Source organism: Pteronotus mesoamericanus, unplaced genomic scaffold (genome assembly GCF_021234165.1).
Source record: "Pteronotus mesoamericanus isolate MK-2021 breed Mesoamerican mustached bat unplaced genomic scaffold, CSHL_Meso_final scaffold_651, whole genome shotgun sequence".
In the NCBI taxonomy this organism is placed as follows: domain Eukaryota; kingdom Metazoa; phylum Chordata; class Mammalia; order Chiroptera; family Mormoopidae; genus Pteronotus; species Pteronotus mesoamericanus.
In genome coordinates this window covers 7,856,005-7,874,621 of record NW_026555325.1, presented here as the reverse complement: position 1 = coordinate 7,874,621, position 18,617 = coordinate 7,856,005, and the positions used below count along the sequence as shown (strand labels likewise).

The 18,617-nt window shown below is 34.8% G+C and overlaps 1 protein-coding gene across 1 annotated transcript in view; it reads right to left on the bottom strand.

Annotated features, from left to right (window-relative positions):
* The window catches only part of ARHGAP15 (Rho GTPase activating protein 15), a 609,081-nt gene that overhangs the window by 308,490 nt on the left and 281,974 nt on the right, over window positions 1-18,617 (bottom strand). Inside the window, exons 7-8 of the mRNA XM_054562678.1 lie at window positions 5,455-5,553; window positions 4,048-4,177 (exon numbers count right to left, since the gene is read on the bottom strand). Of these exons, the coding sequence (XP_054418653.1) occupies window positions 4,048-4,177; window positions 5,455-5,553 (229 nt within the window). The remainder of the gene's footprint in view (window positions 1-4,047; window positions 4,178-5,454; window positions 5,554-18,617) is intronic.

Sequence of the window (18,617 nt, the reverse complement as noted above, 5' to 3'; positions counted from 1 at the left end):
AACTGGCAATAAAGCTTGTGCTTAGACTACTAATAAGGAAGGAGATACTGTGAATCACTAATTCTACATAATTATTTAATCTCAGGAGAGTGACATAAAATTGAATGCATTTTTTAAGAAACTAAGTTTGGGTGTTCAAATCTAGAACTGAGATCAGAGGAGTTACATATAGCGCATTTCTTACTTGAAAAAAATTTTTAAAAATGAATGTAAATATGGCAATTGCTATCGCAAGTGCATAGTCTGATTTGATACTGTGTGGATGGGTCAATCATTATGGCTTTCAAATGAAAATGAATACATAAATACTGAGTACACTTTCAATGTAATAGATGGTTATTAACTGTATCCAACATTGCAAAAAGGCATATTAGCCCTAACAATGGCTTACAACTATAAATATCCACCAAAACAGAAAAAAAAATTTTCTAAAATTAAGGCTAGCATAAATGTTAAATGACCCATTTGTTTTAATAGTGATATCAAAGTCCAAAGAAAAAAAATCTCATTTTAATTATTTTGTTAAAATGCTTTTAGATCCCTGCTTAAGTTTACTGATTTCTATGGATTCCATTTTAATATAATATTCCCATCCAAGTCAAGGGTTGATAAACTAACTTTTTATTTTCATTTGTTCTCTTCACTATGGCATAATGGTAAAAAGTACAGACTCTAATATCAGGCTGCTTAACTTTGAAACTAGTCTCCATAACTTCCTTTTGTACAAGTTGTCTTTATTCTCCATGCCTATTTCCTCATGTATACAATAGAGTTAATGATAATACCTACCTCATTGGATTAGTGGGATGATTAACTCAGTATAAGACAAGCACTTAGAACAATGTCTGGTGAACACTAAGTGCTCAATATTTACTAGCAATCATTATTTTTGAACTGCAAAGGAAACGGTGAATTTAAGGTCATTATACAATTAGGTACGGTTTGAATTAAATAGAGTAAATCATATGTGTCTCTTCCCTTGACTTTAGGCAGGATTGAGTTTAAGCCCAAAATAAACAAATAATTGTCTCTTTCAATTAAAAATAATTTCTACCTAGAGGAAAACAGGCAGTAAAATTTCAGACATTTCTAATAGCCATATTTTCACAGATATATCTTCTTGGGTAAGGGAAACAAAGAAAAAATAAATAAATTGGGACTGCATTGATCTAAAAAGCTTTTGAAAAGCAAAAGAAACCATCAACAAAATGAAAAAGGAAACCAATCCACTGAATAGGAAACATATTTGCCAATGATACATCTGAAAAGGTGTTAATTTCTGAAATACATAAAGAACTTATACTACTCAACACCAAGAAGACAAACAACCCAATTAAAAAGGGGCAAAGAACCTGAATAAACACTTCTCTGAGAGGATACACAGATGGCCCATAGACATGTGAAAAAATGTTCAACGTCACTAATCATCGGAGATACAAATTAAACCCACAATGATTATCATCACCTCACATCTGTCAGAATGGTTATCATCAATAAATCAACAAACAACAAGCACTAATATGGAAGTGGAAGAAAAAAATAATCCTTGTGCACTGTTGCTGGAAATACAGACTGGCACAGTCACTGTGGAAGACTATGGAGTTTCCTAAAACAATTAGAAATGGAACTACCTTTTGAGCCAATGACCCCACTTCTGGGAATATATCTGAAGAAACCCAAAACACTAATTTGAAAAAATATATTCACCCTTCAACATTCATTATAACATTATTTACAATAGCCAAGATTTGGAAACAGTTAATGTGCCCATCAGTGGATGAGTGGATAAAAAAGCTGTGGTACATTTTCACAATGGAATAATACATGGCTGCAAAAAAGGAGGAAATCTTACCTTTTGCAATAATAGCATGGATGGACCTGGAGATTATTAAACTAAGTAAAATAAGCCAGTCCAAGACAGACAAATACCATATGACCTCACTTACATGTGGAATCTAATGAACAAAGAGAAACTGACAAACAAATAGAAACAGAGGCATGGATGCATGGAAGAGACTGACAGCTCTCAGAGGGGAGGGGATGGGGGGGGGCTGGATGAGAGAAGGTGAAGGAATTAAGCAAATGCACACATATTTATTTATATAAAGCACATAGACACAGACAACAGGATGGTGGTAGCCAGAGAGAAGGGGGGGTTGGAGCTCGGTGGAGGTGGGCAAAGGGCAGGATACGGATGGAAAGAGACTTTGTTTGAGGTGGTGGGTGCACAATGCAATGTGCAGATGATGTTTTGCTGAGTTACCCATTTCAAACCTGTATGGTTTTAGGAACCAATGTCACCCCAATATATTCAACAAAAAACATACATACCATTTAAAATTTTTAAAAGTATAAGTAAGTTCTAAAGAGGAGGAAGTGGTATTCTGTCTATAGGAATTTTATCCCCAGTATCATCCTAAAACATTTCACGTGACTGTTACTGAACAAAGAATCCATTTGCCACAGTGTTTCTCAAACACACTCCTACAGATCTATATTTTTCCCCAAGCTCCAGGCTTTAGAATTGTGTCAGGTTTCCTCTAAAGCAGCAATTTTATCTGAGATTCCAGATCTACTGGTCATTGCCTCATGCATCCTTTATATATACACTTCAAAATGGTTATATAATTAACATAAACTATATACTCACTATTTAATTCTAATTCCAAAATCTTATCTTATGTCTGATCCCACATAATGTAAAAAGTGACCAGGACTTCAAGGGAAATGTTCAAATGATATAACTCCAAACTGTACCATCATGTGTAATAATCTTTTTAAATGTGATTGCTAACTCTCCACAACATATTTGCAAAGCACTATGAAGTTGAAGACATTAACACTGATCGTTTTAAACTGCAACTTAAAACAACTGGCTTACTAAATATGCATCTAGCAGTTATTGAAATTGGGGTACAGTTCTTAAAATAATGACTTAATTTTAAAAGGGTGAATCTATTTGAAGTTATCATGTTATTTCTATGTTTTTAGGCTCCCAATTATTTAGCTTTGAAAGATATGTTATCACACATAAATACCTTTCCTCTTCCTATCATGTGTGTAAGAGTATACATGTATGCTATAGGTATATTATCTTTCCTAATGTACACAAAGTGTATATATATATATATACATACAGTCATCTAAAATATGTACTTATGTAGTTATGTAGATATTCTGTTAGCATCCCTTCTCTACTTACTGAGTTTTCCCTAAATTCAAAAAGCTAGTATGTAACTATGTTGAATTTTGACCAGAGAAAATGGCAGAAAAATGGTGAATCAGAAGACTGGAGTAGCTAGGTAGATGTACTAGGTAAAGTACTATCATTTTGGAGACTTTGGGAAGTTGTTTTTCTCTCATTACAAAGATATGTACTTTTTTCAGGAAGATGAGACTCAAGCCAACTCTAAAGATAAGTATGACTGACACCTTTTAACAAGCCCTTTCATGGAAGAAGAAGGGGATTGGGAAAGGTTATAAGATATACTCAAGATCACAACATAAGTGATGAGATTAGTCCTTTTTATTCCAAACTCATTTCTTTTAGAATATTAGAACCACATGTGACCTTAGAGAACATCTAATTCACATTCCATATTTCTAAGTCTTCCTAGTGGTCTAAAAGTGTGAAAGGTAGAGTCTGTTGGTTTAAGTTGGACCAACTGTGGTGGTCACTCATACATTTTTTAATGTTCTTAATGTATGAAAATCAAATAGCATGCCAAGGTTTGGAGACGCTTGACATTTCCCACTCTCAAAATCAATCACTAATCTGAATGCCATGGCTATTACTAAGAGATTCAGATATTAGGTGTAAGCGAATATCACGACCTGGGAACAGTTGTTTCCTCAAAAGGCCTTACTAACAACGATGTGAGCAAAATGCCCAGACTGCCCTCCAGTACATGAATCCCTGGCCAGGAAATGGCCACGAATCTTCCATGAGTAGAATGAGTTTGGCCCAAGTCTCATTTTAATGTATTTATATTTCATAAGCACTGCATTTGGATGAAGTTAAAATGAGCAAGTTAGAAAAATACTTACTTAAAGATTTTCTGTGCTCTGGTTTCTGTTCTTTTATATCACTATCATAGTGACTTAGTAAGTCTGTGCTGGAGGATCTCTGGATTTTGGCTAATTCCAGGTTTCTTGATGGGCTACTTGGATCCTTTGGCTGGAAATACCAAATAATTAGTCAGAACAAATTTACAAGGAAGAAAGAACTCAAAAAATAATTTTGGGACCTATTTTGATATTATATATAATGGGATATTTAAAATAAGATAATTATTTTTGGAATGGGACCTCTATGCTAAGCTTAACATGCAAAGGTAATAACAGTTACATATATGGTGCTTACTAAACCTTGTGCACTACCCCAGGCTCTCCACATGCATTAACTCAGTTATTCATCACAATAATCCTATGAGGTAGTTATTATTATTTTTATTATCCTTATTTTCCAGACAAGGAAACTGAAGCCAAAAGAGATAAGTCATTTGTCCAAGGCCACACAGCTAGTAAATGATAGAACCAGCATTCAAACTCAGGCAATTTGACCCCACAGTTCACTTTTAATGACAATCTGTGTATGTGAGTATGTGTGTATGCTTGTGTGTATGTGTGCTTGTGAACACATGGCCGTGTGTAGGGGGCACAGAACTCACACCTGTGGAAAAAGTATATATTGGAGATAGGGAGAAATCAGTTTGTTAATTTATTTTTTAAAGTTTCAGTCCCCAAAATGATATAATGGAAGACTGAAATTAAATAGCAATAAAATCACACAGGAAATGTATTTTCCTATTGTGTACCTTGTTAAAGGCAATCAAAAATATTTCTTTCTCAAGATTTTGCAAATATTAGTGTCCTAAAATTAGATGTTTAGTCTAAACTTAGTATAAAATGAGTAGTTTTAAATAATACGACTTTTAAAAACATACTCTGAATGTGTGATTTAGGGTAATTTCATGAAGTTCTAGATATGTTAATTTTCATGAGAACAGTCTAGCTTAACTGAAAAAACAATGAAAATAAGTACAAAGGATTATTATTTACTGGCATTATAACAGTGAATATGGGTTTAAATACATTGATATTTATTTCCAAGAATATGCATTACAGACTGCATAAATTGAAAATGTGAAAATTCAGTAGTTATTAAGTGCTTGTGTGCTTTTTACAGTCTCTAATAGATGAATGTCCATGTTATTTCATTTTTTTAAAAAAATGAATGCACTGTATTTATGAAAGAGAGAAATCAAATGACATTTAGTTTCACAAATCCTGTCTGCTGAAACATTTTTAGTGGACTCTATTTAAACTTAAAATAACTTAATATCTCTCAATCCATAGGATCCATTTAAATGCTGGTGAGTTATATGCCTAAGCAATAAGATTTAAATGACTACATTTTAATTAATAAAGGTAACAGACAAAACAAATACATACCAATCTGTCAATTGCATTTTTGATAGCGTGGAACCAATCCAATATGATGAATTCAATATCTGACTGTAGAAGGAACTCATTTCCTGATGCTGTTGTGATCTGAAAAAATAAAAATGACAGGTAACCAAACCAGATAAAATAGATTTCTTACATTTAAAAAAATATATATATCCTTTTTAAAAAACACACTTCAATACACTGAAATATTTGCTTGTATTCCAGTAATTGTCTTTCTGGGAACTGGGAGACTAGGATCATTTTGAACTGCTCGCTATAAACTGTTTTCTCATGTCATAACAAATACATTATTGTTTTCATAATAGAACGATTAACTCAGAGTAGTTCTAAAGCTGAATTACTCCAACTCAAGGAGAAGCAAGCCAGGAAGTTCAGAATAATGCAGACAGTATGCACTTAAGTCAGAACCTTAGAAAAATACACCCAGGCGTGTCAGAATTCATTCTGCACTTTTGGCTCTTTCCTGTTTGTCTTTTTCAAATCTAATAGTATCTTTATATTTGATTTCCTTTTATGGAGGGCTCTAAAACAGATTATTTACCAAAAGAGACCAAATGCAGACTTTCCTAAAAGGTCATTCAAATGAGTAACATTTGGTTATTTCTACTTTCCTATCATAAAAATCTATAGGAAATTAATAAAGGACCGATTTGCCCACAAAGAGATTATATTAGAATAGATGTTTATTTACATATTTGAACCTCTCATGGAGAGTATTTATCAAATGAACACCCCTGTTCCAGACTCCCAGGGTTGCTAAGTAGGTGGCAATATTTCGCATGTAACTATGCATTTTTCATCTCAGTGAATCTTTTTCTCCCCAGAATGGGGAGAGAATATGGGACCCTACAGATATAGAGCAATGCTCTTGATTTCACACATAACGGGCTTCTTAGAGAAGAATCTGATTAGAGTGGGTGTAGGCATGCTTTTTGTATTAGGTCATCAATCTGAACTGTGAAGATTTTCCCTTTGTATTATTGACTTTTTGTTTCAACAGGAAGATGAACATTTCCCAACTGCTGTCACACATCAAGCAAGACTTCAGAGGTTTAGAGGACTGACATTTCAACATACTGAATTGTTGAAGCCAGTCACCTCTTCTCAGCCTTATTGCACTAAATATGAGGTGAGCACTGAAATGCGGCACAGGTTCAGGAAATCACAAATCAGGCTCCGGAATGTCTCCATAATTCTATCATTAAAGTGACAATTATTACCCAAAATAGCTCACTCTGAAGGTTTCAGTAACTCTTATGGCAACATTTAATAACAATGATCCCAGAGTGTTAAAGGAATCTTTGAATACACACATACATAAATATTCATTTGTCATTTATTTTTAGAAAAACTCTATAGAGATGCAACATCACTCACTCCTGCAATGCATCCACTCTTAAGTGAGATGGATTCCAATGTTTTACAACTGTAATGAGAAGAACTATGCAAAGTATATGCAATTATGAGAAGTGAAAGATTTGAAAATAAGAGGAAATTAATTAGCCACATTAGAATTTGATGGATTACCAAGGACACTCTTTTTTTTTTAAGTAAAATTGCTTGTAAGATTTGGGATAGCTCAAAATAGCCTCCAAATAGTCTTCTGTTTTATGTTTCTAGTAAAAGATAGGCTGATGCTTGCCTAATTATCTGAACACCCTTGCAATGTTCTTTACTTACATCAAGTCCCAAATATTTACTTTATAAAATGTTGCCACAGAAATAGTAATCTAAAATTATAAGGTCACTTCTAACTAACCCAAGAAAACTGGTAACATCCTTGACCTCTCTACCTTCATCCTAATCTAAATGTAAATATTTTGATTGTGAATGTGTTACATCACATCAGAATTTGTTAACATACAAAAAGAAACATGAATTAGACCAAACATAATCTACAATATATTTCCCTGCCATTATAAATAAACCATTATTAAAATTATTAAAAGGAACATTTTCAAAGCACAAAAAGCAAACATAATTAGATTTACTGTATTCTAAGGGTTTTAGAAAGGGCCAATGTAGTTCAATTTCTAGGCCAGTAAGTTCAGTGATAAAATACAAGTACTTAAGCATGCCTTTGTATTTTTGATGCATTCTGTGCATCACAAAGGAGATCTCCTTACTGCTAAAACAACCAAAAGTAAACATGTATTTTAAAAGTTTCTTTGTCTAAATATTTACTGTATTAATCATACATAATCATTGATTTATGAATTCATTTTGAGAAGCTGGATCAGAGAACTATATGAATGCAATTCATTCAAATCATAGTTTCAGAGAGATACAGTTCACATCTTCCTCTGTCTTCCCACTAATCTTTTGAGTTACTAGGCAGTCTGGAGAAGTCTGCTACTGCTCTCTACAGTTTAAATGCATCCACTTCTTAATTACAGTCAGTAATTGACTGTTCTGTTCCATTCCAGCCACTCACAGGAAAGCAGTTTCAAAGTCTTTGACTGACTGGTAAAGCCCATTCAGTTCAGGTTCTCAGACCACTTTTTTACATTACCTCTTTAGGTTTTCTGATAAATGATTTTCTGAATCATATTTGTACTTTGAACAATCGAATTTTCAATGCTCTTGGGGGAAAAAAAGACATCAGTAAAGAATGTTAGCTTTGACTGAAGCTTTTGATTGAACAACTCCTGATGACAATCTAAAGTGATGTAGGACTAATAACAGACATAAAAGATTTCATATTAAGCCATACTAAAGTATTCTTTCTATATTATGTTTTGCTTAAGTGACAGGTGCTGGGGTGAGGTTGCTAAAGAAAGACCTTACAGAAAATATGACAAATTAGGCATGAGCTGCTGGTCTCCATTTTGCTTTGAATCCTCCTTTAAACAAATGTCTCTTGAAATCCTTGCTATCCACCAAGTCTCATTTTGAAGGGATATATCTTGTCACCAAAGCAGTCTTAATGAAACATGTGCTAATGTTGTTAATAACACACCTTCAATTACCTGTCCAGGGAAATTTGTCCAAAATATTTTCACAGTAAAAGAAAGAACCATCTGAATTCTTGCTAACAAATGCCCGGGCAATTATATAAGCATATCCACTGGACAAATGTCTAACATTCACATTCCTTAAGTCTTTTGGATACTAATTCAACAATAGTTTTCCCTTGGGCTGAGGACCTTGGTCTGTGTTCTTGTTATTGTTCCTCTGAAGTTGGAGGCAGGGACATCCCAGCTAAACTCTACTGATAAGAGATGAGGAGAAATTTGTTTTCTTAGGCTTTCATTAACAAATCTATATTATTACATTAATTTAAAAGATCTTAAAGGAATTTTAACAAGTACTGTTTTATGTTTATTAAAGTATTTCCCTTTTCAGTATAGTCAATTAACTATCATCTTTGCCAGTATGGATTCTGGAAGTTAGTCTTCCCCATGTTAGATTTTAATTTAAATGAGAAATTAATATATAGCATGGCATTTATACTATTAAGATTTTTCATGCTTTGGTTTATCAGAATAGAAGAAAGTTTTCAGGACTTCACATTTTTTCTTACTATAAGAATAATTGAATGTATTATGGAGAATTTAGAAAAAAATAAAGAATGAAAAAGCAAATTAAACTTTTTCACAGATTCACACTGTAGACATTATAATTTAATTATTGCCAATATTTTATAAATAATAATCAAAGGAACCCAATAACGATCAATGGACAACTTTATGCAATTGACAGATATCAGTAAAACATGTTCGGTGGTTAAGTGTTATTAGCTACTTCTGTTCTAGTTGGCTCAAATGCCTGATGAAAGGCATTTGTGTTTCTCACCAAACAGTGTCCTAATCCTCAACAAGAACTATTTAAGCATCCATTAAGTGTAAGGCACATTGCTAGAAGCTAGAATAGTCAGCTCCCACCCTCAAGAGCACACAATCTGTTTGGATAAATAGGACATATGCATATAAAGATAAATAACAATAGAAAATGGTTTATACTAAGTCCCAATGTGAGTGGCACAGACAATAGTCATGTCAAGATTACAGAGGAGGGAGTAATTACCGGAGACACATTTACATCATGGAATTATGCATAAACTGTTGGTCATGATACGTTATTTGTTAAAGGTTGATTGTATCAGAACTTTAGTATATTAAGAATATGAATACTACCACTTGGTATGCAAAGTGAAATCAGCTTTAATGATCTCAAAGCACATAATAAACATTCTTCAAATGCAGCTTCCCTCCACTATCATAAAGTAATTTTGCAAATGAAGAAAATGAACCAAATGAAGAAAATGAGAATGCCATTCTATCAAATTGGCATCATTTTAAATGCTAGAATTAAGAGATTACAAAGATCTTGATTTCTAGTTCACTACTTCTCAGCAGATAGTCATATACAGTCAAGGACTCTCTACATATGAGAAAGGACAGTGATGATTTTGGCTGTAGTTGTGAAATTTGGAATATAAACCTTAGGCAAAAGTTGCTCTTCTCTTTACTGTTATACTAAAAATAGCACACTTTTAAAAGATCATCCAGCATTCTTACTCAGATGTTTTTCCTTTTACCTCTCTCAAAAATAACCACTATCCTGCTATGAAAAAAATGTATCTACAACAGAATTGGGGCATCCAAAAAACTCCTTAAGGTTCTCGAAGGTACTAAAACAGTCCTGCATTTGAACTAAATATTTTTCACTTAGGATGCTTAGGATCAGTCTTTGACTATAAACCTAAGGAGGGTTTATTTTAAATTAACAAAGCTGAAATTGTATATAGGATATATGTAATAAAGTATGTCAGATATCCAAAGAACCCTAAAAAATGTTAAGTGATATATTACAAATAAGTGGATTACCCACTTAAAGGTATGGAATGTAATTACTATTATGTTTTGAGATGCTTTGGGCATCATAATGAAATCATTATATTTGAATTAAGTGGATATAGAAAAATTATGTCAACATATACTAAATGTATTTCAAATAAATATAAATTATCTGTTATTAATATTGGCCATATCTTTTAAAAAGATTATTTATTTATTTCTTCTTAGAGAGAGGGGGAGAGAAGGGTAGAGAGGGAAACATTGATAAGTCGTCTCTCACATGCACAACGTACACTGTGTGCACCCAGACCAGGGACTGCCCACAACCCAGGCGTGTGCCATGACTGGGAATTGAATCGGCGACCTTGCATTTTGCCACGTGATGCACAACATCTGAGCTACACCAGTCAGGGCTTGGCTATATCTTTACTGAATTCTAACATCAAAAAAATATAGGTATATATTTTGGCTATGTAATAGTGAGATATAAAGAGCTAACACTGAAGCAATGCTGACTTTTTTTAAAACCTTCATATTCACATTTTTTTCATCTTGCATCACACTCCACATTTGATATAGCTGATCAAATGAAAGTTGTCATGGTTATACTATAATAGCTATATTACTTGGTCTCTAAGGTGTTTATGACCACCAGAGAAATTATATTATCAAGCTGCATGTCTGTCTCAAATTACAGTCAGGTCTGTGTAACTCCTAACATTTTTATTAACATGTTGAGCAAAATTAACATAAAACTGAGGGTAAAATATCAGTTAAAAGTAAAAGGTCTTCAATTTGTCTTTCCAAAAATGTTACTTGTTAAAACATTTTGTGAGAAAGTATCTGCCTTGTGTTCCCAATGTTGCTAGATGTTAAGTAAATATATGCTGATTATAAAAAATAAGTTGCTTTGGCAACTCTCTTATTAAAATGCATTTGTAACCCCCATCTGTCATGAAAGTTTTGAAAAGTTTATTTCCTTTGGCTAGCAGCCTTATCCAGGGTTACCCTAGCAAACAATGATAGCAGTCTTCAGAAGTTGTGTGAGGAACAAGCCACTAGGGATCCATTTTTGTTTTAATTGGCACACACAAACACTTTTCTGGTCTGTCAAGAAGAACAAGCTAATATGCATGGAGGGTGTTATATTCTTAGCTTTGGGGAGCAGTAAAGCTCCCTTTATTTAAGTAATTTAAATGATAGACTGCAAAAACTTTGCAAGTCAGAAAAATGTTTTATACTTTCTTGGGGAATATTTGTTTTAAGCAATGGAAAATGTTCTACATATCTAAAGATGTTGAACCTTATGTTATAATTACCCTGTTTCTTCTTACTCTGTGAAATGTTCTTAAATCCACATGCTACTAAATAAGCCTAAGCAAAAATGGATCCTGCATTTCCACAATTCCCCCTGTGTTAACAAATGTGCGTTCATTAGTTTCCAGATGTTTATTGGATATGTTTTCAATGTGTTTGGGGTTGATTGATTTGCATGTACATTTATGGAAACCCTCAGTGGTGTCATCATATCAAAATAACCTGCCCATGTAAGCAATTTCTTATTTAATGGAAAGTAAACAAATGTTGGACTACGTATACGACAGATCTCAAGTGCATTCCGAAATCTAAGGTTTAAGGCCAACCTTTTAAGAAACAGTGCTTTTTAATTGAAATTGAGCTGTACCTTTGACACCCAAGAAATTTGGTTCATGAATTCTTACAACCCAGATTTGTTCTGCATAATAAAATTGCCCTGTAGTGAGCATTCACACCCCATATTACTTATCCACTCTACCTTTCTGTTTATTAACAAAATACCCAACCCAAAATTCATTTCAAACAAAAACTTGCATTAATTCTTTCATCTGTAGTAAAATATTTTAAGCACTGAGAAGCAGTCTTCTCAATATTCATGAAAGAATACTATCCAAGTAATTAGTAGATAGTTTAGCAGTTTCCACAGTTTTGCACTCAGCTACACCAAAACTTTTGCCTGTGGTGCTCATATGAAAAACAATGAAAAAAGTGACTAATTGAAGCAGTTGGTGTACAAAGGTACCAGCTTAGAGTTTTATTGCTGTTAATGTTAATGTTTTAACTTTGGGCAAGTCGTTGCATCCAGATAAACGAATCATGCTAGGGCTTGTGTCCATTGGTACCTAGCACGCAGTCAGTCACTGTCAAACACAGAACAGCTTCCAGCCTGAGCTATGTTCACTGAGCAACACCACTCATCTAGTCGTGTGACATTTGGGAATCTGCTGCTCTCGCTATTTTCAAAGAAGAATGATTTTTATTATTTCTATCATTTATTTAGGTATTGCCCAACTTAAAAATTCTAAGAAACATAAAAGTACAACATAAACAAAAATTTTCTCTTTGCCAAAGATGAATTATTATCTATCCTTCTATGTTTTTCACTAATTGATAAACATTATTTATGTGTTCATATTTTAATGATAGTGTCATGTGTACCTTTATGAAGATTTTTTTACGCATTTAACTACCTGTATTGCCATCATTTCCCAGATGGTTTTTATAATAATATCTTAATTCTCTCCCCATCTTATCTGTTTTCTCTTCACTGAAATTTGAATCCGAACATCCCACTCACCTGCTTTGTATCATTCTGAGACTCTCCACAGCTGTTAGTCTGCAATGCAGACTCTTTAAATTCGGCCAACCAGACCCTATGTGCTCTGCCACCTACGCGCTCTGCAGCCCCCTCCCCACCCCACCCCCCGCCGCATTTCCCTCTGCATCTCGACAACCCAGCCATCTACTTGTTATTTCTCCCTTAAAGCAGGTTCTCTTTGTCCAGAACCCTCTGACTTCCTCTGTCTTATCACTGAAATCAATTTAAATGTGAAGTTTACAGAAAAGGGCTCTTGAAAATAGATGTGTCTCTAACGTGGTCCCATGATATCCTTCATCATAGGATGTAGTGGTCTATGTTGCAGAGCCCTGTGGACTTTTCAGCACCTCCCCCCACACTACACTGCAATCACTATAAAGCCATGGACAATTGTTTATCCATTGAGTGGCTGCACAACTCATACCTAAGGGGCACTAGTAAATAATAAACAAATCTTATCTATTTTAGACATTTCAGTGAATGCATTATATCCTACTGTTTAATATGCTACAGTATACTTAACATCCTCCATTTTAACAGAATTTTGAAGTTTATAATAACATTGTGTTCTTTCAGGCAATTAAGCAGTTAAAAAAAACTATTGATAATACTTTTATTAGAATAAAGTAAGCAATCCATTTTGAAAATGAAGAACTTAAGTCTGAGGCCACATTTTCCCATCAGTCAATAAGTTCTGGACTTCAACCAACAGAGCGGGTCTATATTTCAATGTATAGAGCTAGAATAGAATGTTCTTGATTATATTGCAAAGCCACCAGGTACTTTGCAGGCATAATCTATTTAGATCATCTAAGAATCTCACCTTATGTGTGGACCTTTCTCAGTAAGAGTTGATAATATGGGAAATTGGAAGCAAATTTAAGATTTTCAAGTTAATCCTTAGGTTAATGGATAATACCTTTAGAGAGCTTCAATGAGATGCTCATTGCTGACCTATCAACGTTGTAGCCATTAATTTCACTAAAGCATCTTTAACATGAATAGACAAGCAGAATATGGGAGGACAGGTGGCACTTGTTATGTTTCCAATAATTTTATTTAGAAATGTTAGCTGATTTAAGATACAGAGACATAAGTAGAAACAGGTATCGGTGCCACTAGTTAAATGCTCACAAGCGTCTCCTATTAATAACTGCTGAAATTGCACAACAGGAATAAAAGATGTTGCAGTATGTAAGTATCTCTATGCTATTGTAACATATTTGGCTATGATTATGAGTGTTTATAAAACATTCAAGAATTGTTCCATGTCTACTTACATTAATGAGAACACCTGTTAACTTTAGTGCTGTACAGGCTTATTTGCATTAGATTCAGGTTTTTGCATACTGTACATCACTTTCTGAAACAATTAGATGCTTATAGAGAAATATAGCTGAGTGAAAAACAGCAGCTTAGATGCCTTCCGGCTCAAGACAATTCAACTCCAGGTTTTGGTGAAAAAGAGAAATCTGCTGAATTACAATACTGCCAGTTAGAAATGAATGTAGGTGTATTTTATATTTTTTAAAACATTTGGAGAACAGAAGATACATATAAAAATCTGTGCTTTAATCTTCAAGTAAAATTACAGCCAACTGAGTTTCCAGACAAGGATGCCAAGCAGTAAGAGATGGCAGCGCCATTACCACATAGATTCTCCATCATCTCGGGGACCGCCCACCATGTGTTGTTTACAGCCCTTTGCCATTGAGCCCTTTCTATGTAATAAGAGAGCTGAAAAGAGTGAAGGAGCAGAGGATTCCCTCTGAACCAGTCACTTCTGGGCCTCTGGTCACAGCACAACCAAAACCTGTCGACTTAGGAAAAGAACCGTAATTCTCTATCAGAAGCAAGTCTGCCTTATTCATTACTCAGAGGAAATAGTAGGTTCCACTCTATTGACACATCTGTCTGCCACTCCCAATAGGATGTGAAAGCTTCTGCAATTTAAATATTTTCAGCTATTGAAAGGGAGATCCTGCACAAATCTGTGGATTCACAGCCTCTACTACACTCATCATATTTAAAAGGTGCAATATTTACATCAAAATGACTCAGTTGGTGATAAATTCTAAAGATAAATATATATTTATGATCTGAAGAAGTGTGATTTGTAACTACTTCGTCAGACATAAACAGAGTGCCTCCATGCTGTTCCAGGAAAGACAGATTAACCAGGTCACAGATGAACTATTCTCCCAGGATTAAGGCCACTTTGACCTAGAAAATGAGGAAACTAAGAATCGCTCTTGGACAATGTGTGGACTACAAGAAAGAACGGTATCTTATTTCTGTCTGGGTTGTCTCGCCCTATGGTCTGGGAAGAAATAAAGTTAATGCTATAGTAACACCTTACCTTTGGTTTTTGAAAATTTGGAAATTCTATGTAACCAATAGCTTGACAAACTAGATTTTGACCTCTCTAAAATAGCATCATCAGTCATTAAGGATGATAGACTAAGCATATGTGTATTTGGGAAGTTCATGAATGAGGAGAAATTTCCCTTTTCTCATGAATTATAGTTTAAACAAATTGAAAAGGTTGAAATTTTTCTGGAAAATTTGCAAAAACAGAAATTCTGCCTGCTTTGGGAAATTCCTAACTATTTATTCAAAAGGGTTATCTTTGAAGAAACATGAAAAAGTATCTGGCATTTCTAAAACTATAATTTAGTGACACACACACACATATACATATATGTGGTGTATCTATATATACCTGGTATTTAAAACAAATTTGTGAGTGCATAATAGATAACAGCATCTGTTATTTGAGCAGCGGGCCACCCCTATCTAATAATGGAGATATCTGACATCCAGAATGACACACCCATCAATCCATGTTAAATGTACTCCTCTTCCCCTCAAAATGATATTTGTGTTAGAAATAATACCATTTAAAAATGCTAGACTTTTAAAAATGTACATTGGTGGCATATATCAATAGAGTGACTACAGAATTTATTGTCTACATGTGACAGTTTTGAAGGTAAAGGGGTACTATTAATAACTACACCAGGACAGTATGTCTACTCTGTCCATATTGGCACATAATGGCTCACTATGCTTCACACATGACACTAGGGAACATTCTGCAGCCAATGTTTAGTGCCTAGTGAACACCTCCTAGAGTTTAATTCTAGAAACTATGAGGTATTCCAAAAAATTTAGCAGTAACCCTTGTTCTTCATTTTTTAAAAGATGTTATTTCTTTTTAGAGAGCGAAAATGAGAGGGAGAGAAACATTAATGCATGAGGAGAAACATTAATTGGTAGCATGGGCCCCAACTAGGGATGAAGACTGCAACCCAGGCATGTACCCTGACATGGAATTGAACCAGTGACCTCTTGCTTTGCGGGATGATGCTCAACCAACTGAGCCACACTGGTCAAGGCTAACCTTTGTTCTCAAAAAGCTTAAAAGCTAGTGTGACATACAAAACCAATATGGGAAAACAACTAGAAGATAATAATTTATTGTGATTCAAGATGGGACATATGTACCAATTTTTTAGGAAAAAAACAAGCATCTCTGAGGGTAAACTGCAGTCCTTAAGGAAGAATATTAGACAGGCTTTTTACAAGGACAGATGGAGTTAGTGGAAGAAGAGGAGAAAGAGAATAACACAGGTAACAAGAGCAACTCGTGTGATGACCCAGAGGGAGGAAAGAAGATCGCACCTCAGAGAACACAAAGCAGCTCTTTCCAAGTCCCCTTCATGGGCTTTTCTCCCTTTACTCATTCTTAAAATGGAGGTGTTCATCAGCATGCTCTTATAAGTCTCAGTTCTTCTCATTTAAGGACACACTTCTGAATAACATTACCCACATCATTGGTTTTTCTTTTTTTTTTTCCCAATCAGAATTATAAACTGACAAATCCTTAATTTATATCTCTAGATCTCTTTTGGCATCTCTTCCAAAATAAGAAGCCATTATTCCCGTCAGGGTTCCCTACTGCCAGTATGTGTTACAATCTACTCTCTACATCCACTTATTAGTGAATTCCTAATTTGGATGATATCAGAATCATTGTTGGAGATCTTTATAAGTACAGATTCTCATGCTCACAGGGACCCAAATAATCAGACCCTTGGAGTAGGACCAAGGGAATCTGTTTGTTTGCACAGTTCTACACATGATTTGAAAGTTACTCTGGGTTAGGGCTGGCCATTCTAACTATATAAAAATGATCTGTTTACCCAAACCCCTCTCTGTCTCCTGTAGATTAAAAGTCACTGGCTGGATCACTGTTGTCTTCAAGATAAAAACTAAACTCCTTAAATGGTATACCAAGCACTTCATGATTATCCTTTCTGTTGCTAACTTTTTCAAGTCCTCTACTTATTAACTGGATAACTTTGAGCAAGTTATTTAGAATCTTTGTGTTTCAATATCGTCACATATAATCTGAGGAAAATAATAACACCTACATCGGGCCTACAAAGGACCATTGTTATATGAAATATAATTCAGGAAAAGAATTTAGCATAGCACCTCACATATAGTAAGTACTTAAAATACAGTGGTTACTATTATTTGACTGATTGACTGGGTCATTGACAGGTTCCTGGGTTTTGGCAAATTTCTCCTTTTTTATTCAGGTGACTACTCAGACATCATCTACTTAGGAAAGGTTTTCTAACCTCTGAAGGTCAAAAAAGAAGTGTCCCTCCAATAGCCTATTCTTTCTCCACTGTGGTGGTCATTTCACTATTGTACTTATTTAATTACTTTTCCAACCTTTGATATATTTAAGCTCTCTGGGGATAAAGACCATGTGTCCCCGGTACTTAGCTGGATACCTGGTTTGCAATAGGCCTTCAATAAAGGGTTAAGCAATGAATGACAGCTCCGCTGAGTTAGGTTAGTGCTATAGGGTTATGGTATTCAGATAACAAATAACCTTAACATTTAGACAACATGTTTGAGTTTGCATGCTAGGCAAGGGGAAAACAGTGCTAGCTCCCTCAGCAGATACAGCAGTAGAGCCACATCACAATGTCGAAGGAGTGAAGACCTTCTCCTGGCGCTGGATCTGCACCACAACTCCCCTAACTGTCAACAGGGTGCTTTTTTTCCATGGCTGTGCAAATGCAGCTCTTCTGAAAGATGATATGCCAGACATACCATGTACATCTGATATAGAGTGCCTCCACTATGGCCTCCGAGAATTTCTAAGGCTCTCTGTGGTTCTCAGCCTTTTTGCCTTCCTTTCCACACAACTCAAGCAGCTTGCTTCTCTGCCTTTGATTTTAGATGTTAGCTTTTGAGATGCTTGGCATTTATATTCACACTTTTAACTCACTCCAAGGTGACTTGGTGAGATCTTGGCCCTTGATAGCTAACAATGCACCCAGTTTTCAATACCCTGACTTCACTGAAGCTCAGTTCTGTAACTTAACCCTCATCTTGTTTCTTGGCTTCTGATTCCTATGTTGGTGTCTTCCATGGTACACAGACCTTCTCAGCTGGCCTGAGTCCTTTTTGCCAGTATCCTTTACTGTGCTGAGTATATCCCTGTTTTTCACTCCCCACCTTTCTTTGACTCCACTGGTATCTTCCTCATCTACCTAAATAACTAGACATTTAACCAAACAATAATCCATCCTTGCATTCAAGGCAAATGGTCATATGAGTATCCAAAAATGAGCCATTTCCATGTACTCATTGATTATCCAATTTGCCTGTTAAATATTCTTGTTATT